At 33.8% G+C, this 27,295-nt stretch overlaps 1 protein-coding gene across 2 annotated transcripts in view; it reads right to left on the reverse strand.

Moving 5' to 3' along the window:
* STAG1 (stromal antigen 1) overlaps positions 1-27,295 on the reverse strand; it is a 434,712-nt gene that overhangs the window by 74,231 nt on the left and 333,186 nt on the right. For both annotated transcript variants that reach the window (XM_032333876.1, XM_032333865.1), the window contains 4 exons: positions 27,027-27,134; positions 23,981-24,095; positions 15,025-15,142; positions 5,579-5,682 (listed from right to left, as the gene is read on the reverse strand). In XM_032333876.1, coding sequence (XP_032189767.1) covers positions 5,579-5,682; positions 15,025-15,142; positions 23,981-24,095; positions 27,027-27,134 — 445 coding nt within the window. The remainder of the gene's footprint in view (positions 1-5,578; positions 5,683-15,024; positions 15,143-23,980; positions 24,096-27,026; positions 27,135-27,295) is intronic.

A 27,295-nucleotide genomic window follows, 5' to 3' on the forward strand; every position in this document is an offset into this window, starting at 1 on the left:
ACTTTTAGGCAATCTACCCCACCAACACACAAGGTACAAGTGTGAAATGCACAATATTATTTGGCTGCATAGTGAGTTATTTCTAACAGAACACTATTTCTAATAGTAAAAGACTGGTAACAACCCAAAAGACTCTCAATCGTGTATCCACATAATGGATACTATGCATTCATAAGAAAATGAAGAAATCTAAATAAAGGTACAGAGTGATATCTAGGATGCACTGTTAAATAAAAATGTAAGGTACAGAACACTGTACAAAATATGCTGTCTTTTGAAGGACAGGGAGGAGGATGGAGTGTATCCATTTATCTATACTTGAGGCACTGGAAGGATAGTCTGAAAACAAATAAAAATGGTTATTAGAAGGAATGGATGTGGGGCGCCTGGGTGGCTCAGTGGGTTAAGCCGCTGCCTTCGGCTCAGGTCATGATCTCAGGGTCCTGGGATCGAGTCCCGTATCGGGCTCTCTGCTCGGCAGGGAGCCTGCTTCCTCCTCTCTCTCTCTCTGCCTGCCTCTATGCCTACTTGTGATCTCTGTCAAATAAATAAAAATAAAATCTTTAAAAAAAAAAAAAAAAAGAAGGAATGGATGTAAAGGGAGATACAAATATATGAAAGACTTCTCTGAATGTATATTTTTACAAGGTTTTGACCTTTTAACGATATACATGTTTTACATATTTCCAAAAAAACATACAAAATCAAAGAGGTAAAAACCTTGTTATGCTAAATTTAAGCAATCAATATCAATATGACTATGTAATTTATATATGGATATATACAAATATATACATATATTTCTTAGCTCTGTGTACTCAAAGTGTCTATCAGAAATAATAATCAATTGACAATGAATACCCTTAGTGACAAGATTTTAACTTTAAATACTATTCTAGTAAAAGGCACCATGGCTTGTTGGAGATTCCTGTGGTAGAATAATTTAAGAGTCAGCCTTCAAAGTGCCTTCCAATAACCACTACCTCCTGGTATCATGCTCTTATTGTCTCTTCCCACAATGACTAAGGTTGACATTTGTTAACCAATAGGAGACTGTGGAAATGTTATGTGACTTCTGAGAACTAGTTCATAAAAGACACAGAAGTCCCTTACTTTCCTTTGGATCATTCATTCTGCTTTATTCTTTCTTGGATAATTCACTCTAAGACAGGGGGGGAAAGGGCAGCAACCATGTCATGAAAACACTCAAGCAGTCCTACTGAGTGGTTGGTAAGGTGAGGTGCTAAAGCTTCCCACTAACAACACTAACCTGCCAGTCATGGAAGACATTATGGAAGTAGTAAATTAACAACCAAATCTTCAGAGTTAGCACTAAAGTTAGCATCTTGTTAACATCTTAAATGCAATCCATTGAGAACCTTTAGTCAAAATCAACCAGCTAAGACACTCCCAAGTTTCTGACCCACAGAAACTGAGATAATGAAGGCTTACTGTTTTAATCTTCTAAGTTTTAAAGTAATTTTTACATGGCAATAGTTAACTAATATAAACAGTAAGATAAAGAGCGAACTTTATGAGAAAGCAAGAAAGTACACAAAAAATGATTAAGATATGTCAAAAAGGTTAGAAAGGTTTAGCCAGAATAGGCTCTCATCTCAAAGTTGAGACAAAACATATTTTAAGACTTTTATTTTGGAAAATCTAAAAACCACTCATTTGTCATTATTGCCTCATTAATTCCCATGGGGTTTATTTTTCAGCAACATTTTAAGGTGAATTCTTAGTATATCATTTCACTTCACCCATAAATATTTAAGTGTATGTTTTTAACAGTGAAGACTTAAGAACAATACAACTTGCCATCTCCCAACAAAATGAAACAATAACTGCTTAGTATCTTTTCACACCCAGTCCACAGTTTTCTTAATTTCTATGCTTTGGATTTCTTCATATATATATAAACACAGACTAGACATATTTTTTAGAGAGAAACAGAGTGTGTGCAAGTGGGAGGAGGGGCAGAAAGCAAAGTGTAGAGAGAAGCAGATTCCCTGTTGAGCATGGAGCTTGAGTCCAGGACCCGGAGATCATGCCCTGAGCCCAAATCAAAAATTGGACGGTTAACTGAGCCATCCAGGCACCCCTCTGTATATTCATATTAAATTAAGTTTTGATATTAAATTTATGCCCACCATTCCACTATCTATACATATTATGTCTTTTTCTTTGTTTCTTCTTTGCCACCTTCTTTGAGGGTTCTAATAAACTCTTTCATTTATAATAATCAACTTCAGGCTTATATTTAATTATAGCAAAATAAAGCAATTTTGCTCCAAAAAAATTCCATATCCTTTACCCTTCTTTATGTTATTGCTGTCACGTATATCTATATATCTTATAATCTTAGTACTTTAGTGCTGTAATTACTGCTTTAAATAATCCCTTTAAAGTAAAAAAGAGAAAAAAAGGAAAAAATATATAATATACACAGCCTTTTATATCCACCCACATATTTACCATTTTTGGTACTGTTCATTCCTTTCTACGGATTAGAATTCTACCATTTGGTATTATTCTTTACAGTTTAAAGGACTTCTTTTAGTATTTCCTCTAAGGCAGGTCTTCAAGAAACATGTCTGTCAATCTTTGTTTATCTGAGATGTTTTTAATTCACCTTCATATTTCAAAGATAGTTTTACCGGATTTAGAATTCTTGGTAGGCAATTTTTTTTTCTTTCAGTGTATATGTCATTCTGTCAGTCTTCTGGCCTCCACTGTCTCTGATACAAAATTAATTGCTAATCTTATTACAATTGGTCTCTAAATGATGACTCCCGTTTTTCTCTTGTAGCTTTCAAGGTTTTTTGTTTTTGGCTTTTGATAGTGACTATCCTATCTGGAAATGAATCTTTTGTGTTTACATTACTTGAGTTTTGTTAAGCTTCCTGTTCTTTGGATTAATATTTTTCATCACATTTGGCAAGTTTTTGGCGAATATTTCTTTGAATGTTTTTGTTTGTTTAAGATTTTATTTATTTATTTGACATAGAGATCACAAGTAGGCAGAGAGGCAGGCAGAGAGAGAGGGAGGAACAGGCTCCCTGTCGAGCAGAGAGCCTGACGTGGGGCTTGATCCCAGGACCCTGAGACCATGACCTGAGCTGAAGGCAGAGGCTTAACCCTCTGAGCCACCGAGGGGCCCCTCTTTCAGTGTTTTTCTTTCCTCTTTCTCCTACTCCTTTCTTTCTGGAATTCTCATTATAAAAATTTGATGCACCTAATGTTTCACACATTTCTTGGGCTCTGTTCATTTTTCTTCAATCTTCTCTGTTCTTCAGAATGAATGATTTTTATTAATTTACCTTCATGTTCAATGTTTCATTCTTGTCATCTCAAATTTCAACTCCAGAATTTCCATTAAGTTTTCCTTATTTCTGTTATCATATTGTCCTGTAATTCTTTGGACATATTTTCCCTTGATTCTCTCAACATATTTATAAAAAGGGCTCTGAAGTATTTGCAAAGTCCAACAATTAGGCCTACTGAGAAGCCATTTCTATTGTCTGCTTCACCACCCATCCTCCCCACCTCCGCCCAAGTATGGTCATGTTTTATTGTTTCTTTGCTTGGCTGTAATTTTTCTGGAAGAGTCAACATTTTAAGGTAATACACTGTAGTAACTATGGGTTTTTAACTTATTTTTCTAATTTTTATACTAAAAAAAATAATCAACTTAAATTTCAAATCTATAAGGGTTAACCCCTCTGAGGCCTGGGTTAGAAAGCATATTCAAAGTTCAGCCTGTTCTTCAAGAAACAAGAAGTGTTGGCGAGGATGTGAAGAAAAAGGAACCCTCATATGTTGCTGGTGGGAATACAAACTGGTGGAACCACTGTGGAAAGCAGTACAGTGTTTCCTCAAAAAGTTAAAAATAGAACTACACTGCAATCCAGTAATTACACTACTGGGTAAAATACAAAAAAAAAAAAACTCCCACAAAAGCACTAATTCAAATGGATACATGCACCTCTATGTTTATTGCAGCATTATCAGAATAGTCAAATTATGGAAGGAGCGCAGTGCCCATCAATAGATGTGGGGAGTGTGTGTGTAACACACACAAACACAAGAGAATATTATTTAACCATAGAAAGGAATGAAATCTTGCCATTTGTAATTATGTAGATGGAGCTAAAGAGTATAATGCTAACTGAAATTAAGTCAGAGAAAGACAAAATGCATAGGATCTTAATCACCTGTGGAATTTAAGAAACAGATGGGCAAAGCGAAAGAAAAAAGAGACATACACACATATAAAAAGCAAGAAACAGACTCTTTACTATAGAGAACAAACTGATGGTCATCAGAGGGGAGGTGGGTATGGGATGGATAAAGTAGGTGAAGGGATTAAGAGTACACTTACTCATGATGAGTACTGAGTAATGTACAGAATTTCTGAATCATTATAGGATACATATAAAACTAATACAACAGCATGTGTTAACTATACTAGAATTAAAATAAAAAATAAAAACATAACAAATAAAAAGAAAAAAAACAAAGTCCAGCCAGTTCTTAAGTCTGCTTTGACTTTTATTGTCCATTGGGTTATCTCAGGTTTCTCAGTCAGTCAGTAATATACGAAGAGCTCATCTAATCCTTTTCATGGCTTTCTCATTTCCAGGATTTTTTAGTTAGATTCTTGGTCAGTTAACTGTTCTTCCCATCTGGGACTACAACCTCTGAATATCACAGCTGTGGGTTTTTCTGTATTTGTTTCTACCATGTTTGCCATTTCTGGCTTAAAAAGCTCTGGACTTTTGCCATTTGTACTGTTAAGTCTGTCCCCTCTAAGAGCAAAGCTGCTGGTTTTTACCATGTACCACTCTGGTAAAACTGTATCAAGTTTATGGCTATGGGTGTGTGAATTATAATGCCAGGCAAAAATGCAGCAGACTCCTGTTGCTTTTACCTTAACCTTTGGCAGATTTTCAAAAATACATATCTCAATTTGTCTTCTATCTTTGGTGAATTCCCAGAACCCTTTGATAAGGTTTTTGGACAAATTCTGCAGTTTTATATTTTTTCCTTTCTGTTCCTCCCTTCCTTTTTTTCCCTCCCTCCCTCCCTTTCCTTTCTTGCTTTCTTTTTGGTGCAGATAAGAATTACCTACCTCTGCATACCAACAGAACTTGCCTTTCCATCAGTAATTATCTCAATACCACTAAAACCTATTAGCCTCATATAACAAATAAGGGAATTAACACACAAAGAAAATAATCAACTATCCAAAGATTAAACAACTGCTAAAGGGAGGAGTAAAAACAGGCATTTTCTTTCAAAGCCTTCTGCATTTTTAACAGATATGAATGTGAAAATTATTAAAATACTAGAAGAGAAGCAGGTACAGGTGCTTTGGGAACATGAAAGAAAAGAATCTACTTCTGAAACCTAAGTGTAATTAGTAGATAGGATATAAAGACAAAGCACCACAGCATGTATCATTTATAAAAATACCATGTTTTTATGTTTAAATATACCACTAAGATTTTCAAATATTTAAGATAGTTAAACACATTAAAAGTCTTTCTGTAGATTTCTCACTAATGTAACTTACTCTCTTGCCAGTACCCCTTCCCACTGGAGGATGTGCCTCAGCAGCTTGACGAATTGTACAAACCATCAGCTCTATAAGAGCACTCTCTTGACGGTCAGACATTGCTAAAGTGAAACAAAATGCATTAGTATGAGTAGATAGTTTTGCAATAACCATGTATTAAAGAGAAAACAATTATTAAAAACTGCAAACATATATACTCTATTACTGGTTATTTTAAAGACTGAAATTAAGCTCTATATTCTCTCTCTCTTTTTTTTATGAAGTAATACATGCTTACCATAAGTCAAACAAGAAAGAGATGTAGAAAGTAAAGAAAAACAGAATACACTTTGGTTTCTTCAACTACCTAGTCTCTTCTAGGATTGTATTTCTGAATAAGGCAATGCCAAAATTTTACTGTATTTCCTTGCAGATCATTTTAAAGCTTATAAAATAGGGTATCTTTTTTTTAAATAAAAAAAGTGCTACACATATTTTAAAAAGTAACAATAGATTTTTATTATCTTTCAAGTCACTACATATATGTATGAATAATTTTCCTAAATAATTACAAGTTATTACATGAGTGTTCCACAATTTAATCACACCTCTACTGTTTACTCAAATTGTTTCCAAGTTTTTATTACTATAAACAATACAGTAATAAATATCATTAACACACATATATTTATGTAACTGTAATTTCTGTAGAATAAATTCCCAAGAGGGTAATGGGTCAAAGGTTAAAATCTCAATACTGATAAATATAAGGTTATTTACTGCAATCCAAATCTCCAACTGCAATAATGTTGTTTGGTTCCTCATATACGTGGCTAGCACTAGATGGCATAAATCCTTTCAATATTTGCTAATTCAGTGACTGAAATAAGGCACTTCACTGTCATTTTGCTTCTTCCTTCCTACTAATTAGTGAAATATATTTTGTTTATTGGCTTAGAATTTTTTTCTGAGATTTGTCTGTTTATTCTTTGCCTATTTTTTCTACTGTTATTCACCTTTCTTGAATTCCTGTAAATAAGAAGTATTAACTTCGTCTTTTGAATGAGGCAGACATTTTCTCCCAGTTTGTCTTTGTGATGTCAGACTCTTCATGGTATCTTTTCTCAGACAGAAATTCTTTTTAATAGAAATTGTTAATTTTTATAAGTCATATCTGTACTGATCTGTTTTATGACTTGTGGTTTTTTTTCTTTCCAGTATTAAGGAGATCTATTTGACTTGGGATATGTATATATAGATAGATAGATAGTATAAATTTAAGTTGTACAGTATAATGATCTGACATATATATTGTAAAATGATTATCACAAAGTTAATTAATATCTGGGATGCGTGGGCGGCTCAGCTATTAAGTGTCTGCCTGCAGCTCAGGTCATGATCCCAGGGTCTTGGAATTGAGCACCGCACTGGGCTCCCTGCTCAGTGGGAAGCCTGCCTCTTCCTCTCACACTCCCCTTGCTTGTGTTCCCTCTCTTGCTGTGTCTCTCTGTGTCAAATAAATAAATAAAAGCTTTAAAAAAAAAGTTAACTAATATCCATCATCTCATGTAGATATAAAAAGTCTTCTGGGTTTCTTGTATTGCTTTCAACAATCTCCTTATCCTAGAGATTAGAGAAATGTATTTCCTAGTTCATTTTCTTCTCTCTAGCTTTTACATCTTTAATCTGTCTGGAATTTATTTCTGCTAATAGCATGAAGTATGGGCCCATTTATTTCCACCAAATGAACAGCCAATTAGGCCTCCACCACTGCTAAATAAACCAGCTTTCCCTGCTGAATTTAAATGTCACATTTAAACATTTTAAAAATGTTTTAGGCTCTCATATACAGGATTCTTTATTTAGTTTCACTAATCTATATATCTATTTCTATTATAATGCCATACTGTTTTGATGATAGCCGCTTTAAAATATACTATAATGTACTTTAATATGTAACTTAATTCAACTAATTTGAATGTTTAGTGAGACACATTTACCTAGTCCTTTTCCTAAATATTTTCTAATTTCTATAATACTAATACCAACTAAACATTTTTTATGTGTAAGGTAATATTCTAAGATATTTATATGTATTAACTTGCTTTATCCTCAAAACAATTCCAAGAGATAGGAGCTAATATCTTCACGCTTTACAGACAGGGAAAATGAGCCACAGAGCAGCTGAATAACTTCCAAAATACTCAGCTAGTGGTAAAGTCAAGAAATGAACCCAGGTGGTCTGATCCATAGTCTGTTCACTTAAGGCCTATGCTATACAGCCTTTTAAACAGAGGAAAAGAATTCTCTCTAAACTTTGAAATCATTTTGCTTAGTTCCTCCTCTTATCTCACCTCCCGGAACTCTCTCAAACCCACTGGATTCGAACTGGTATTTTATTTATTTTTATTTTATTTTCCTTAATTCATTGATTTTCTGAGAGAGAGAGAGAGAGCAAGTGAGCACACAAGACAGGTGGGGAGAGGGAGAAGGAGACAGAGAATCTTAAGCAGCCTCCATGCCCAGCAAGGAGCCTGACATGGGGCTGATTTCACAACCCCGAAATCACGACCTGAGCTGAAATCAAGAGTCAGATGCTTAACCGACTGAGCCACCCAGACATCCCTCAAACTGGTATTTTTAAAAAGTTATTCATTAAATGGGAAGAACATTTTAGTAACATTTTTCAGCCAGATACATAACATAGCCTTTTAATTTTGAGATCTTCTCCTATGTCATTTAAGAAAATGTTAAGGTTTTCTTCACACTGTTTTGTACTTTCCTTGTTGAATTTACTCTTACATATTTTTAAGGACAGATTTCTAGTGCTAATTTGAATAGCTTAATTCTATCTCTGTCTCTACCCCTTTTCTCTGTATATTTATTTATGTTAAAGGCCAACAGATGTGGGGATTATAGAGACAAACTTTGATATAAATGAAAGAGATTAAGCTTCAGAAGTTTGTATTATTTAAAAAAATTGGGCAACAGCAATGAAAAGACAAAGACATAATAAAATCTTGTCCTTTTTATTCTAAAATCATTCTGTATAAGAATATGTATGTTCATCTTAATTTAATCAGTTCTTTGGTTTTAACACTTTGATTATCTTAAGAAAAACACATGAATGTCAGCCTGTCTTAGGAAAGCCACATGAAAGTTTGTTTTTCCATTTATACTCCTTGATCCAGAGCCTAATAGGAAAAAGTGTCCCACTCAATAAAACTAAGTCTCTATTTTTATGGTTCTAGAATTTCATAATTTTTCACATTTCACTGCAGATAAAGGAATGACAAGTCTGTCTATGAACTAAATGCATTTCTTTTATTTATGAAGAAAATCTTGCTCTACGGAAAGTGAGGAGAGAGAACAACTTATCAAGTATGGAAGCTTTTCCCTGCTCTAAAACCCTTCTTAGTGTTGAAGAATAACCAAACCTCATATAGTGTCCAACGCCATTAATTTTGTTATTTCATAATTGTGAAACATCTATTTAGACATGGTAAGTACTAAATTTCAAAACAGTTTATTTAAAATTTAGTTGAAATCCCCTTTAAGATATGAGAGCAAAACCAAGTAATAAAATTGAAAGCAAAACAAGCTGTAAGCCACAGACAAGAGACGAATAGCCACAGTGACAGAAAGAATGGGTAGCTGTCCACACTATGAATTATCAGGTAACTACAAACTTTCTAAACCTTCACAAGCCTCTTTGCACATCATCTCCATTTCCTCACTATTGATTCTATTCACATCACCTTGAACTGTGGCCTCTCTCTTTGCCTATCAATGAAAGAAATGAAAAGAAATGCTTAAAAGTCACCAACAATCTAAATCATCACTAAAGTTAATGATCTTTGCCATTCTTCTTCTCTGCAGTATATGATATTATTAGCCAAAGATCTCTTGAACATCGTCTTTACTGAGCTTCTATAAGGTATAATTATTTCTTACCATCTTTTTAATATAGTCTGCTAGAGGCTCTTACTCTCTTGTTCTTCCTGCTTTTGTCTCCTATTCATAATCTTTAAAACATGGCTATGGGCTTGCTCTTTATAATCCATCTTCCTCCTCCATATTTTTATTGTCATTTCCCATAGAGAGCATTGCCACAGTTATCTAACTGGTCTTCTGCCTATCCCAAGCCATGTTTACAATAGCACTTTTCTTAAAATATGAATTGGATCGTATCACTCCCGTTTAAAATCCTTCCATGTTCCCCTACTACTCAGAATGAACTAAATAAATCTACTTACAAACTAAAACGTTCTACATTATCTGGCTTCTGCCTCTATCTCATCTTGTGCTACTAGTTCACTGTACTCTAGCTATTGCAGCTCCTGGAACATAACAGTATCATTCATGCTTCAGATCTTTGCAACTGCTATCTACTCTACCTAGATGGCTCTCTTTTGACACTTCCTTGGCTAGCTCCCTCATCTTTTAGATTCTTGGCTCATAGGTGGCCTCCTCAGAGAAATCTTCCTTTAAGGATTCAATCTGAAGATAGACCCCTCCTTATTATCATCCATCACATCACCCTTGAAATTATCCTGTTTACTTGGTTTTGACCTGCCTTCCCCACAAGAATGTAATCTTCATATGGGCAGTGAGCTCAACTTGTTTAGGACACTACACTAAGCGCTAAGTGTGAATACTTAGCATATAAAAGGTGATCAATAAATATCTTTAGATTATAAATACAGTAATGATTCCCTGCTTTGAAGAATTCCATTTATCCACATTTACCTTATTCAGTATCTGGATTATAGATTTCTACCAACAGAAATGACCACAGAAGATTATCTACATTAAATTTGGGGGATTTTTCTTTTTTATATATGAAACAGAAGAGACCACATAAATTAGATGACTTACTTATGATCTTGTTACCTGGTTACCTATTACCAAGGCCCTCATATTATTCGAAAAATTTTTCTATGTTACATACACACAATCAACACCACCACCACCACTGACAAAAAACCCTGTCCTTTAGAAACACTATGAGGCAGTCTTTGACTACTGTGATTTAAATTAATACTGATAAGTCTTTGACAATGTGTTTCCCCAAATTTTAGTCCTGTTTCCAACTGCTAACTAAACTTTCATCCACTGGAACATCTTTTATACTCCACCTACATAAAATATAACTTAATTTTTAATCATTCTGAAAAATAATTAAGATATTGGTGGCATTTTGCTACCATAAAATACAGCAAAATAACAGCACAGAAAATTGCGTTGGATGCCATTCCATGCCAGAGTTAACACTACACATATGAACAAATGTGTGTAAAAAGTAGAGTCATGATACAACTACAGTTCTGTACTTGTTATTCATAATTTCCTCAGCCTTGCTTCCCAGATTCATTCATATCCTAAAACTGTGGTTCACTTAAGAACTTCTTCCCATTTTATTACTCACTTATCTAACTAAAATCAAAGCAACCAAACCAAATCAAACTAACTTAACTGAAGTTAAACCCCAATGTCAAATTTAAATCATACGAAATACCTAATAGTACACAGTTATTTCAATACAGTAAATTCATGCAAAATACACTGATAACTGACAGACTTAGTGATTACTATCTACTGACTGGCACATCTTATTTAAATGAGTAAAAAATTAACAATACCAAAGCACAGCACTTTGGCTCTTCTTCCCTTACTCTGCATCCCTCTCTTCTTGGGAGATTATTCTTGGAAATAACCTTACAGAGCATGGAATGACAAAAAGAAAATGGCATGGAAACATGACAATAAGCTCTAATAATGTGCTGATTCTACAGTGATGGTCAAGGGTTTAAAAAAAAAAAAAAAAGGAATGTACTCCTAAATACTATGCCAGACATTTTGCTCAAGTGTTCCCTGGGTTGTACTGATTGGAAGGGGAACTGATTTTATTGAAATTGAAAATACTGAGATTCAAACAGAAACAGAATGCATAAAGTCAGTGAACTTAGTTGTGAATGTATGTAAGTAAAATAAGGAGAAAATGAAGAATGTATGTTCTTCCTGTGATCACAAAAGGGAAAAAAGATTTGGAGTAAAGTTGAGAGTTTGACCTAGTGAGCAGAAGGCCCCATCAACTTAGTAACAGACCTGACTTCTTACCAAGGATATCCAGCGGAAAAAATACACGCAAAAAGAGAAAATGATAATGTGGGATTAAATATACTATAATCACAGCTACCTTAAGAGAAGGTCTGGGGAAGTTTGGGGAAGGATTTCTGTTACAGATTAAGAATGAGGTTATAAGGCAAATATTTTGAGTTTAAAACAGGCAATTTTGTCAAACTCTCACTCTTTGCAAATGGCATAATACTTGATGTGGAAGACCTCAAAGACTCCACCCCAAAATTGATAAAATTCTTACAGGAATTCAGTAAAGTGGCAGAATATAAACTCAATGCACAGAAATCAGTTGCATTTCTATATACCAACAATGAGACAGAAGAAAGAGAATTTAAGGAGTTGATTCCATTTACAACTGCACCCAAAACTGTAAGATACCTAGGAATAAATCTAACCAAAGAGGCAAAGGATCTATATACTCAGAAAATTACAAAATACTCATGAAAGAAATTGAGGAAGACACCAAAAAATGGAAAAACATTCCATGGTCATGGACTGGAAGAACAAATACTGTTAAAATGTTTATGCTATGTAAAGCAATCTACACATTCAATATAATCCCTATCAAAGTACCATCAACTTTTTTCATAGAACTGGAACAAATAACCCTAAAATTGTTATGGACCCAGAAAAGACCCTTAATAGCTGAAGAAATGTTGAAAAAGAAAACCAATGCTGGTGGCATCACAATTCCAGACTTCAAGCTTGATTACAAAGCTGTCATCATCAAAACAGTATGGTACTGGCACAAAAACACACAGATCAATGGAACAGAACAGAACAGAAAACCCAGAAATGGACCCTCAACTTCTACGGTCAACTAATCTTCTACAAAGCTTTCCACAAAGGAAAGAATATACTACGTAAAAAAGACAGTCTCCTCAACAAATGGTGTTGGGAAAATTGGACAGCCACATGCAGAATGAATATGAACCATTTCCTTCTACCACACACAAATACAGACTCAAAATGAATGAAAGACCTAAATGTGAGCTAGGAATCCAACAACATCCTAGAGGAGAACACACAGGAAGCAACCTCAACCTTGGCTGCAGCAACTTCTTGCTAGACACATCTCCAAAGGTGACTGAAATAAAGGCAAAAATGAACTACTGGGTCTTTATCAAGATCAAAAGCTTTTGCACAGCAAAGGAAACAGTCAGCAAAACCGAAAGACAACCGACAGAATGGAAGAAGATACTTACAAAGAAAGTATCCATAAAGGGCTAGTTATCCAAAATCTATAAGTTATCCAAAATCTATAAAGAACTTATAAAACTCAACACCCAGAGAACAAATAATCCAATCAAGAAATGGGCAGAAGACATGAACAGGCATTTTTGCAAAGAAGACATCCAAATGACCAAAAGACATGAGAAAGTGCTCAACATCACTCAGCATTAGGGAAATACAAATCAAAACCACAAGGAGATACCACCTCACAACAGCCAGAATGGCTAAAATTAACAAGCCAGGAAACAACAGGTATTGGCAAGGAGGCAGAGAAAAGTGGGAATGCAGGCTGGTGCAGCCACTCTGGAAAACAGCATGGAGGTTTCTCAAAAAGTTGAAAATAGAACAACCCTATAAGCCAGCAATTGCACTATTGGGTATTTACCCTAAAGATACAAATGTGATCCGAAGGGACACATGCACCCCAATATTTATAGCAGCAATGTCCACAAGGGCCAAACTATGGAAAGAGCCTAGAGGTCTATCAACAGATGAATGGATAAAGAAGATATGGTGTATATATACAATGGAATAGTATGTAGCCATCAAAGCCCCCCAAATCTTGACATCTGCAGCGACATGGATAGAATTAGGGGCTATTATGCTAAGCGACATAAATCAGAAAAAGGCAGTTATCATAGGATTTCACTCATGTGGAATTTAAGAAACAGGATCATAGGGGAAGGGAGGGAAAAATGAAAACAAGATGAAACCAGAGAGGGAGACAAACTGTAAGAGACTCTTACTATTAGGAAACAAGTTGAGGGTTGCTAGATGGGTGAAGGTGGGGGTATGGTGTGGCTAGGTGATGGACACTGGGAAGGGTATGCGTGTGGCGAGCAATGTGTATTGTTTAAGACTGATCAATCACAGACCTGTGATTATAAAATAATTTTTAAAAATGAATTAATGAGTAAAAATATAAAATAAAATACGCAATTTGGGCCACTTTCCTGGGTATATTTGTGTATGATGCATACCTGTTGTTTCTCTCACTGAATTTGTCAAAGCCACAGTAGATAATACCAATTATCATCACTGCCTGGAAGGAACACAGGGGATGATCTCTCTCCTACAGTGACCTGTTTGGGAAGTCTACTGCAGGGGATGGCTCATCTGTTCTTATATCCCAGGGGGTTGAATCACAAAGTAAAGTAGAGGAAACAGAGGAGGGAATCAACAGTATAATATCTTATTTAATTTTCACAAAAACTATGTAAGCTATGTAACGAGAATAACCTTTATAGTATAAAGAAAAGGAAGCTAAGGATCGAAAAATGAGGATACTAGTTACAAAGGGTAGAGAGTTAAAAATCTGAATGTATTTCCTTCGATTCTGAAGTCCAGGTTTAGTTCACAATTGTCGCTTATATCAAAGTATCTATATTCCAAGTCTGTTGCATGGATTAAGTGAAATAACATTTCTTTAAAGTACTACTAGGGTTAGTTTGAAAAACAAACCATTTAGGGAAAAGCATTTTTTGTTTTAAGGACTCATTTTCATATAAACTTTTAGAATTAGCATATAAGCATTTTGTTAAACATACATATCCATTTTGCTGCTCATGTTATTATGTAAGATGTAGTAAGATACATACTCAGAAATCATCATATAACAATTAATTCTCTTTATTTTTTGAAGCTCAGTAAATGAATTTATTTTTTATTTCCTGGTTTTAATAATTAAGAAACATAACAAAAGGAGATGGTTACGGTCTAATTAAATCCTTGAGTGTCAAAGGGTTTTCCATACTCACACATAAATATAATAAAATTCTAGGTGCATATTATTTTTTACATTGAGTACATCAGTATTTTGTGTCTCAAATCAGCATAAAGAAAACTTTTTTTGAGTACTATACAATATGTATAAGTTTTAAAAACTTGTACAGCATGGTAGCCGTCTTAATCCAGAAAGATGTTTTAAACTATAGACACATCCTTACTTATTACAGGAAACAAACTGTTCTCTTTGCAGAAAGACACACAGCATGTTTACATATATTTATAAAGAGGTGACCTATACAGGGTGCTATGATTATTTATGGAAATCCAAAATAATATGAAATCATCTTGTCAAAATACTATACCTTCCTCTCCTTGAACAGGTTCTTCTAAAAGCAACTCTGTCATACATTCCCAGTCTTTTAACAGTTCTTGAGAGCTCTCCCACAAACTGTCCACCAAGTAGGCTGCATGTTCGTGTAACTAAAAATAACAAATCAATTGTGACTGAAGAATATTTAATGAAGAAACCAATACTATTTCAATTTAATAAGCCACTTTCTTTATACCTGAGATGGCCTGGTCACGACAATTCCAGGAGCCACTTCAAAAACAACAAATATATTTGTATGCCATTGTAAATAATGAGGATGCAATATGTAGACTTAATAAAAAATTTATTTTTTTGCAGTAGTAACGTTAAAGATCTCCCAGTCCAACCACATCATTTATAGATAAGGAAACAGAGTATAACTAGTTAACGCAATTTCTGAAATTACAAATAGGATCATGGTCCCTTTTCATTATTCTTGGTTTGTTTCTAAAAATAGCTTTTTTTTTTTTTTTAAAGGAATCACTTCCTTTCTCCCAGAATTCCTTTGAAAAATTGGTACTAGTACTACTTAATTTATATGTCTGTCATCTTGGTCAAGGTCAAAATGTTAAGTTACTCTATTTCTTCTCTTTTGTATTTTCATTTCCATTTAATTCATTGCGTTCCCTATTCCACCCCATCCCACCCCTCACGTTTTTGCAGCTCATTACTCTTGACAATTTTCTTTGGAATCCATGTTCCCACAGTAACAAACACTCTCATGTTCTTCATCAAACACTTCAGACCAAATATTCTACTACAAGTGGTAGTATGAAGAGTATTATTCAAACAGCTCTTCAGAGAAGGTAAGTAGAGATGTTGGCATTGTTCTAGTTTCTGCTACAACAACTAACTTCTCCACCCTTATCTAAAAGTTCTTCCTCCTTTGAGGCGCATGACATCCAGATAAACCAGTTTCTAGATCAGAGTTTTTCAAACTGTACATTTCAACCCATTCATTAGTTGTTGAACTAATAATTTAATACATTGTGACACAAGTTAAAGAAATGAAACAAAACAGAAAAGTCTATATGGCACATAGAAAGTTAAGTACTACTTCATAGAACTCTTATTTCAGTTATATGTGCTTCTACTTGTGAGACAAAATACTTTTCACATCATGAATAGTGGCCCTCAAATGTATGCAAATCTCCTTTCTAGACCTACTGGTTGTTTACTGATATAACGGCATATTTGGTAAGTGAGTGAGTTTTCTTCCTCATTCTTAATTCTATCATTAACTCTTCTCTGTGCATTTTAATGATTGATTGAAAGCTCTGCTTCATTTGGACTCCTTAATTCTATACTTCATTTCCACTGCATTTCAAATCTTGTATTCTAGCTCCTCAAGTGCCTCAGGAAAATCACACACATGTATATGCACACACAGAGAGTTTTCCAATGATTTTCTCCAGAGTAGATAATATAGATTGGCATCTCTACTTAGAAAGAACACAAGAAAAAGTTTATAGCAAGGTACATTCTAACTTTTCAAATTTACATATCCTAGGGAACTATTCCCAGGTCTTCACTAACATCATTCCAATGTTAGCTGTAAGTAGTGTACCACCTGGTTTCAAAAAAGGAAATTAGCAGCAGAAAACAGAAAAACAAACAGTTTCAAAGTTGGAGCTATTAAAACCCATGCTAGAATGAAATTATTATTTAAAGGGTATAGTGTTTCAGTTTGGGAAGGTTTTTAAAAAGTTCTAGAGATGAACAGCATTGACTGTTGCATAGCCATGTGATTTAATTTAATGGAATGAATGATATACTTAAAAATAGCTAAAATGACAGATTTTGTTGTCTATTTCACCACAATTAAATAAACTCCTATGTTAAACATTAAATAAACTTGCTTTTATGCCTGACTCTGTGTACGTTAAGTATGTCCATAAAATAGGTATAAAAAGGTTCATAATTATATTTTAATATCCCTTCTTTGTTTCTCTTATGTTTTTGGTCCTCAATTCTGTCTTGTCTTATATGGTACTGTCTCAACTTCCTGTAAGCATTTGTTAATTATATCTAGCCTTTATCTAGGTTGTTTATTTTCTATGTATAAACTTCCTGTGTTTTGATTGATTTGTTTTATAAACATTTTTCATCTGCTTATTTTACCCTAAATGACAATCAACCTTTTATAAATTTGTGTAACTGATACTGGAAATATTTTTGTGTAACTGATATTGGAAATATTCCTGGATTCTGATTTTCTATGCTCTACTGATATTTTCTTGTCTTACTTGTGGTTTCTTCAGTTTATTTATTTATTTATTTTTCTGACGTATTTTTCTATCACTAAGGTCCCTAACACATTTATTTACTTCATTTAATTTTACATTGCACTCCCATATTTTAAGAATAATTTTTAGGTATTTGCCTTAAGCTTCACAGCCATAGTATGCAGGCTTAGTTTTATGTTTTTTTCAGATTTGCTCACCAATATTTCTTAAATTCGTTGTTTTCCTTTTACTGCATCCATTTTTTATTTTGCTAGAAAACATCCTCAAGTAAGACTTTCTATATAGAATACATGGGTGGTAAATATTTTAACTGCATGTTCTTTGACTAGCTCTTCCTCTCTGTTCTCTGTTCTCTTTACAGAACTCCTACAGACAATAATGTGTACTTCCCGTCTTTTACTTTGTGATCATCATGTATGCCCCAAGACAGGAAGACTGTATCATAAATATTACGTCATGCTAATTTCTAACCATGTTATAATGATTGCTGTTACTCAACTGGTGAATTTTCACCAGTATGTCTTCTCACATTACTTATGTACTACCTTCTGGAAAAAAATCCCTTGGTTTCATCTACAGCCAATCCTTGGTTATGTCCTTTCAGGCCATTTAACGATCCACTTCACTCTTAAATTTTGGAAATCATGTTTCTAATTTCTATGAACGCCCCTCCTCTTTCATAATAGCTTCTTCTTATATCCAGGGGAATTAATCAAATTTTTTCACCAATACTGGGTTTTGTGCTTCAAGTTTCAGTGATTCTTGGTTAGTAGTTCCTGTAATGTTAATATTCTGGACTCGAAAATATTTGTAGTAAGAATGCCTTCCTTAAGTCTGATTGCAACGTCCTGGGTTCCTACGTTGCGCATGAAGTGAAAAGACGGAAACTATAATCAGGCAGGCTTTTCCTCTAACATGTAGGTATGGAAGTTCTTTTGAATGCCAAAGTTCCCTGTCCCTCCTGATGGCCATAAATTATCTGGGGCACTCATCCACTCCTTTGTTTCTCAGACCAATGCGCACATCCCAAATATGTTTCTAAAGGGAAGAATAAGCTCAGCTAAGGCAGCCACTTAATTAGTACCTATAATATAATCCTTTCACCAGTCTGTGCTGCTCAAATCTTTGGTTTATTTCAGATTTCTACCAGAAGTCTCAAAAATTTTCGTGCTCTTCGTTGCCTTGCATATGGCTATGGGTTATTGAACTCAAATAGAATTCATCATTAATTCTATAGCTTCCACAAATTCCTTACAGTTCTATTTCATCCTGACTTATGCAGCATGAGGTTTTCTTTCAGATGAGTAAAAAGAATTGTTGGCACAATTTAAAGATGACTTCTCTATGCCTTGAACTAAGGCATACTGAAATTCAGCTCAAGCATTTTGTCATTGTTCCAGAAATTTTTTTGTGTGATAGCCAGTATTCTCAATGCAGATGCTAACTTCTTTTGACAATTTCCTCATCTTTTTAATTAGTTAAGGTGGTGCCTTAGTAGAATCCATTCTTTTAACACCAGTAACCAGTTTTTTCAAACTCAATGTGTATACCAGAAGGACATGAGAACGTGTTGGCCCATTTTCTGTTTCAAATTCACCAGTATAAGTAACAACAATCATTATAACATGGTTAGTCAGAAATTAGCTTGATGTAATGTTTATGATACGGTCTTCCTGTCTTGGGGCATATGTGATGACCACATAACTTGCTAGTCTCAAATCTCTGTAATAATACCATGTAAATCCATGTTGGAGAAAAAAAAATTCAAATATGGCCAGTAAGAGTAAAAGGTTATAACTGTCTTTCAGACACTTTATAGCAATGACCTTCTATTGGTAGTGAAAGATAAAGCAATAGGAAGGAAGGTCCTGAGGCATTCTCAATGGCTATAGAAAATCCCGGGACTAAAAAGGACCTGGAACCCTAAAAATAAAACAAAAATAAATTTTCTAAGAGGAGTTTTTGGCATCATAATTTTATAAAAACAGCATGAAAATTAGTTATTTGCAAGCATTCTTCAGGAATTAGATGAAAAAAGGTAACAGATAAAGAGTCACTATATACAAAATAGATAACTGAAATTAGATTTAAATTTATTTACAGATTATATAAAACATATAGATTAAAATTATATATAAAATTATAATTATATCTAGGTGGATTTTACTCTGCTATATCTAAGTGTAACTTATTTCATAGGGTGTCCCCTAAACTTGTATATAAGGCAAATTAAGTTCATTTTTCTGGTGATCTTAATTACAATTTTCTGGGTACATTCTGATTCATCTTTAATTGGCTTCAAAATTACTCATAGTATTTTACATGTTTTCTCTGCCTGCTGACTTCTCCATCAAGCAGTCAAATACACGAATGGAGCTGACTGACTGTATGAAGCCTTACTTTGATTCTTTTTATGAATAATCATTTACAATGCAAATAATCACCTCAAGTTACTAAGTTTAAAATTCTAAATACTCCTATACTGGGTTTTATTCTCTGTTGAAACAGAGCCAATTGTCAGTGAATCTTAAAGAACATATAAAAACAAATAAGAAAAAAGGCTATCATTCATGAGCATTATGGGCAGATTCCTTGGATATGTCAATAATGTCTATTAATCTTCCATTTTATATGACTGTGATAATTAACGTCTTCATTTCATATGCCTAGAAGGAGGCATATTTCTACATCATCAGCAATGTTTTGGGTTATGCTTAATGGTTTTAAATAATTATTAATAGTATCTTTGTTACTCTAAAAAGTATCTGTTTATACAGTTCTATGGTCACATCAGATATAGGGAAATCTGGACTCATCACATTAAAGTACCATTTTCCTACCAATTGTCAAACATCTAAAGCACACACAAGGTATTTTTCTACTGAAATCAGTGACTGCTCTAAAGGTTGTGATGGCTTTAAAATGTCACTTTTTGGTACAAAAAGAAAATTAGTTTAGACATATCTCTTAATCTCCATCATTTCACATGTAATTCATATATAAAAGAGGTAAACTCCTCTTTTGACTATAAATCTCATTATTTCAGAATTCTATTACTGAAATGTTAGTCTTAAAACCCAGTAAAACAAAGAAAAAAAAGATGATAATTACTTCAGTTAATCCTACTGATTAGTAATTTATCCGTAAACTAGATTTGTTCCACATTACGACCTCTAAGGTTTCTTGCAATTCAATTTTTTATGACTCTATTACTAAAATATTAGTAATTAACATGTGTTGTAGTAATATAAAGAGGAATTCAGAGTAAAACATAATGAGAATCCCACCCTAAGAATACAGCTTTAATAAGCTTTCAGTTCCAGGTATACATTAGTTTTACATGGTAAGAAAAGAGATTTTAGCAAAGATATTTCTTGTGAAACACATGAGACTAGAAAACATTATCACAAATCGACTAAAACTTTTTAAATACGATTTGCAGTTGCTTCTGTATCTGACAAGAATGCCATAGAGAACTGGGAAATACATCTTAATGTTCTCCTAACACTTTAGTACACAGCAGCAAACACAAAAATATAGTAATACCACCTGAAAATAGAGTGGCATACACATTACAAATTACTGCTTTAATTAAAAGATGAAACTGTGCAAAACTAAGTACTTATAGTCTTTTAATATATCAAAAAGTAAAGTCCTCAGGGTTTCAGAGATCCAAAAAATTTTCCTCCAATAAACAACCAAACTCAATTAGTCTAGATCATCATATTTCTTAAAGTTTTCAACAAATATTTTAAATATTATTTACATGTCTCATCTCTATCAAATTTTGAAACTATTTTTGCTATTAAAGTTACATTTTCAAAAAGGATTTGACTTTGCAAAATACTTTTAATCCTATTCCTTTAAAACCTAAGGAGCTAAAGGTTTACTTGAAATGGTCTATCACAAGTGTGAGATATAATGATTAATGTTTTATCTTAAACCTCACAAGTATTCTGTATTTTATTCCATAATATATCCACACTTGCTTTTTAAGAAATTAACGTTTTAAACCCTCAAAACATAAAGTGTGGTCGGTCCCTGGACTGGAGGCAGAAACATTACAAAATGCATCTAGGAGCATTTAGAAATGCAGCACATTCTGACTACACCTCAGACCTACTGAATTAGAACTGGCATGTTTTTTAACAAGATCCCCATGTAATCTGTATACATACTTAAAACACTTCCTAAACACATATCCTTTATTCAAATGCAACTCTGCAGATGGTTTTGTTTCTGACTTTATTCATTCTCTGTTCTTTCCAATTTGCCTAAGAAATATCAGTAAGTCTTCTGCTCTGCTTTGTCCTAATTCCACTCATTCTGACAGTTCCTAATTCTCTGATTGCAATTTCCCTATAGGCTGCCTGTTTGTCTACTTCTCATTCCTACAGAGTTTCTCTAGGATTTTCAAATTTGAGCAATCAGAATCATTGAAGTTTTTCACCTTCCTGGACATTCCAACACAAACCAAAAATCTTTTCCTGAGTCTAATTCAGGGTCCAAGATCTCTAGATTTTTCTGGGCAAACCAAAGTTCACTCGTGCAAGCAAATTCTGTTAGGTACTGTATTATGAATGTTAATAACAAAAACATTTAAGTGATAAATGACATCAAAACGTCACATGAAAATACTGGTAATGGAGACTGTACATCTACTAATTAAAACATTTAAATTCCTATTTTATTTCTCCTTAAAAATGTAATTTTTAAACAAGTTAGAACTAATGGTTTTAACACCTCGAAAACTTATACAAGATCTTTATATAATTTAAAATCTACACACAAAAATTCAAGGAAAAAAAGCAACAACAATTAGGTAGTACTATGATACTATTGAAGTTTAAAAATTGCTAGCCTATATTCAGTGTGGACCTATACCTGCAAAAATACTCCCACAATCAGCAGAAATTGGTTGATACTGCAGATGCCTAAGGCAGTGATACTAGTTGGCAATAACAAGAAGCAGACCAAAAAACTTCAAGGGAAAATCAGCAAAGGAAGTGTTCATTGGGACTTTGGGAAGCTCTTCTGACACATATTTGGGTATCTAAAAGAACACTTCTATAGGCAGAGCTGTGCTCATCCCCAGGAAAAGAAGCTAAGAGGATGTTATTCTTTCCCCTTGGGCCTACTGGAGGCTGTGAGCAATCAGGAAGTGAAGGTTAAGGCAGAATTTCAAGCTTCCTGATGGAGTTGAAGATGTGTCTATATATAGAAGCTCTTAACAAATGCTGACAGACTTAATAGTTCAGGTCTTTAAGGTAGTTTCTGATCAATTGCTAGCTGATCACAAGTAGACATATCATAGTCAAACTGTTGAAATCCAGACACAAAGACAATAATTTAAACTGTAAGAGGATGTGAATTTGCAGTTAGGCAGCAAATGGTATCCCTTAGATGGATACCACCCCAACCACATCCATGCCAGTAATACTCAGTACTCACAGGAGAAACAGACATTGACTCAGCTTTACAAAAATTATGGCTTGTGGGAAAGGCAGTATTACTGATACATTCTGTATTAGATTGCTCCTCTGGAAGGTAGTATTAACCAATTTCTGCTGATTGTTTTTCACAAACGCCGTAAGAACATGGCTGAGGAAAGGCTATGGCTATTTGCACAGATCCAAGTGCTGAGTCTGGTCAAACAGAGACAAGACTTGACCAACAATGGAGCTCCTGAGGGAATCGTCATGCAAGTCAAATAGACACAACTTTCCAGATGAGACTTTTGGTGAGCTTCAGACTCCTTCTGTCCCTTCAGGGACTGCCAGACAACTGGTTTTCACAGCTAGTGTGGTTGTAAAGCTTTGAGTTTCAAAGACAATGTAGATCTTGGAAGAGGGAATTGGGAAATGGGCAAGTTAAAACACCACAGAGTTCTCTAGTCTTACTGAGATTCCACTGCTTTTTGTGAGTAAATACTCCTTGTACTGTTGCAAGCTTTTATTTAATTTCCAGAGTTCCAAAGGAGTTAATTTTGGCAATATTTTCCAGTCATCATTTTTATATTGGAAAGTAGGTTTAGAGGACTCCTTCCTCCACAGTCTGAAGTACATCGCCCTAGATATTAGGTTTATCGCTTTGAGTTCAATGTGTTTCTTCTTCTCTTCCTCAAATATTTGTAAGAACTTTCTACACTGTCCTGAGCTTTATGGTCTGGATTTAAAAAAATTAAGAAAAGAAAAAAAAAAAACAAAAACAAACTCCCACAAAAGGCAGAATACAGATTCAATAATCAGATAATCCATGCAGGCAATTTTATAAGAAACAGGCTTATTTTCATAGGATTAAAAAATATCAATTAATTACAATGAATTAAATAATAATTTTATTTAAAATATAATTGAATACAAAAATAGTTATGTTAAAATTTACCTCTCTTTTCTTCTTATATTATTAAAAAAATTTTTTTATAATGTATATTAGTCACCATACAGTAAATTATTAGTCTTTGATGTAGTGTTCCATGATTCATTGTTTGCTTATAACACCCAGTGCTCCATGCAATACATACCTACCACCAGGCTCACCCATCCTTCACCACTCCCTCCTAAAACCCTCAGTTTGTTTCCCGGAGTCCACAGTCTCTCACGGTTCATCTCCCACTCCGATTTCCCCCTCCTCATTTTTCCCTTCCTTCTCCTAATGTCCTCCCTGCTATTCCTTATGTTCCACAAATAAGTGAAACCATACCTCACTTTCAAGAAAGAAAAGAACCAGCATCCTAATGAGGTTCCCATTTGGACTGTTCCTTCCTCTCCTCTTTGCTAATGCTTCTTCTGCTTGTGGGTCGTGTCTGCTAAACAGCCTAGAAATAAGTAACAAAACCAGAGCATTATGAATTTGCATGGATACGAATTTTAGTCTTTTCCCTCATTGTACAAATTATTTCAGTATTTAAAAGGCAGTATCAGATATCAGGTTACTGATTTATTTCATACCATGCAAATGATGTTCTTATAGGTTAAAAATGGTTAGATCTAAACAATTTTGTACAATTCAATCATACAATGTAAAAGGAAGCTTTTTGACTAATCAAATATTCAAATATTCACAAAAAATTATAAACTTTTTTATCCTTTATGATAGATGCTAGAACATATATAATTTTAAAAAGAGTTCTATTTTCTTAAATACTAATTTCAGAGTGAAGTAATTAAAGAATTTAATCATATGTTTTAAAGAAAGTGGGGCACCTGGGTGGATCCATAGGTTAAATGTCCAGCACCCTGTTCAGCAGGGAGTCTGCTTCTCCCTCTGCCCCTCCTTCTGCTCCTTTTCTCTCTCTCTCTCTCAAATAAATAAATCGAATCTTAAAAAAGGTTATAAAAATTCATACTTTTAATGTTTACTTCTAGCATTTTTCAGCTTATTACCTAAAAAGAGTACTTACTAACCAGTACAGAATAAAATGACAAAAACATTTAATTTTTAAAAATATCACTTAATGACAAAACTTCTAAAATATAACAAAGACATGAATAGGAAATTTTAATTTGCTAAGAGGATTTATTCTAAAAAATTTTAAGGACTGCTATAGGTGTCTTATTCCCAGGTATTGCTCTAGGTAAATGGGATATAACAGTGAACAAAGACAAAATCCCTATTCTCATTGAGCTCTCACTCTAATGAACAGAAATAAATAGTAGATAAATATATACTATGTATACTCTGTACGAATACAGAATAGTTGATTATTTTGGGGGCAGGGGAAACTATATGGCAAGGGAAGAAGATTAGAGCAATTGAAGCTATATCAGCATAGCTATTAGACTGGTTTAAGAGAAAATTTTGTTTATTTGGATGGCTTTTAGAGGAAGGAACAAATAGGAAAAAATGACGGTCCTTTATTACTGAAATGTACAGAATTGGATAATCACATTTACTGTATATAAATGTAAGAGGAATCAACTTAATTTTTAATTTTTCTAAAACTAAACTGTAGATTTTTTATGACTATTAAAATATTCATTTCAGATACATTTACTATTTTACAGACATGTGGATAAGCTTATGAACAGCTTAAAATTAGACTAACAGCTTAAAACAGACTAAATGTGTATGTGCACACTTGCATGTTTTTCTTTTAATCACAGAACTCCTATACCAAAGCTTATTTGTTAAAATTTGAAAAGATCACAATATTAAATGATAAGAATACTCAAAGACATTAGAAATGAAAAGTTCTCAAACTGTGAGTACCTCCAGGGCGAGGCCATAAAACAAGCTTATGGAGTGAACCTTCCATTTGAATAGAAATTGGCTTCATTTTCACAAAGAAATACCAAAGGCCTGTATTGTGGATTGTTATTTAAAACATTCCAATTTTAAACTTTTTAGCAAGTATTTCAAACTTAGAAAAATACAATGCAGATGAAGTAAGATATATCCAAGCACCTTTCTAATGCAAGTGCTGCCAGTTTATGGCCTCTATTCTGTAGAGAACCACCCTCTGTAATCTACTTTTTCACTGAAACTATAAAAGCAATAAATTCTAAAAACACAAAGCTTTTTGAAAACTTAAGTAGAGAGTAGAGACTATTTAGAATATAACAGTCCTGGAAAACGAAGAGAAGTAAGACTACAGTACCCCCTTGATATTTGTGACAGTCAACACCTCAAGATAAATATGGAAATAACACTATTCTATTAGCCATAGATGTCAGTGTCAGTGGCAAATTCAATACATTAAATTAAAAAAGTCATGCCTGAAAATCCTGACTTTCTTCCTTACTTCATTGACAGTACTCAGTAGTAGCCAACTTCCTTCTTAAAGAAAGATATTTCACATAGAAACAATTTTTCCCACTTTGAGAGGTATCACCAAGTAAAGCCAGTTTGTTGCTGCAGCACTGAGATGCAGATGCTGAATGGAGGGCCAGGCCATTATCAAAGTTAATCACCCATGCACAACAGTTGCCCAATGCATGACTTATAACTGTGCTCAGTATAATCACAAATGACTACATGTAGTAGACTTCTGGGTTTACCTGCCAACAATCAGAGTCACTAAATTAAATCTATAAACAAACAAACAAAAACAAAGTAAAACACAGTAAAATATCCCCAGATATTTTTAAACTTTAAGAATGAATTTACTTACTAATAAATTATAGATCATACAGAAGACCAACATCAAAATGTATTTCATAAAAATACTTAATTATATTCATAAACTCTCATTAGTTTTTGTTTTATCAAAAAAGATGAAGTTTTGCTTTTTAATTAAACTGCGACTTTATATAAAATATAACTTTTAGAATCACTACAGATTACTGATTAAAATAATCCTCAACCCCCATAGGAAGAGTTGTTAAAAAACAAAAAACAACAACCATGAAAGGTTGGAAGGCATTTTGAAAATGATTTTAGATTATAAATGTTGAGAAGGCAAGATGAGAACTAAGAATTTTAAAAGGAAAACTACCTGGTTAAATGAAATACAAATTTTTGCAGAAGCTTTTATACAATTCATGTACTTCTCCAATCTCCACTCACACCCTAGTGGGGAACCAACCTTTTAGATTTCAGGAAAAAGGAGTATGTCAGAAGGGACATCATTCTTAGGGATTTGATTCATGATGTGCACATAGGCTGAAAGGATATTATGACCTCCAGAATTTGAAGTGGCCACTTCCAACACTGTTTTTACTCACTATTACTCTCTTCTACTAATTATAAAACAAAAACAAAACAAAAATACAAAAGTAGAATCTGGTTTCAAAGATAATTAACTCACTTTTTATGAAGGAATTCTCCAGCTGCCACAGCAACAGGGCGATGTGCTGAGTACACCAAGTGGTAAACATTTTCACAGTCTTCATTGGAAAGAGCTTCTTCGCTTCCACTGAAAAATTCACAAAGCAACATCTGAGCCAAAATAAGTATTTACTTTCAGTTCTATCTTTATTCAAATTTTGTAAGGTTCATTATAAAAGCTCAAGGCATATTGATTTTTCATCTCTTTTTAATCTTACTTTGAAAGTGATATTTCTTTAATTGTAACAG

Source organism: Mustela erminea, chromosome 1 (assembly GCF_009829155.1).
Source record: "Mustela erminea isolate mMusErm1 chromosome 1, mMusErm1.Pri, whole genome shotgun sequence".
NCBI lineage: Eukaryota > Metazoa > Chordata > Mammalia > Carnivora > Mustelidae > Mustela > Mustela erminea.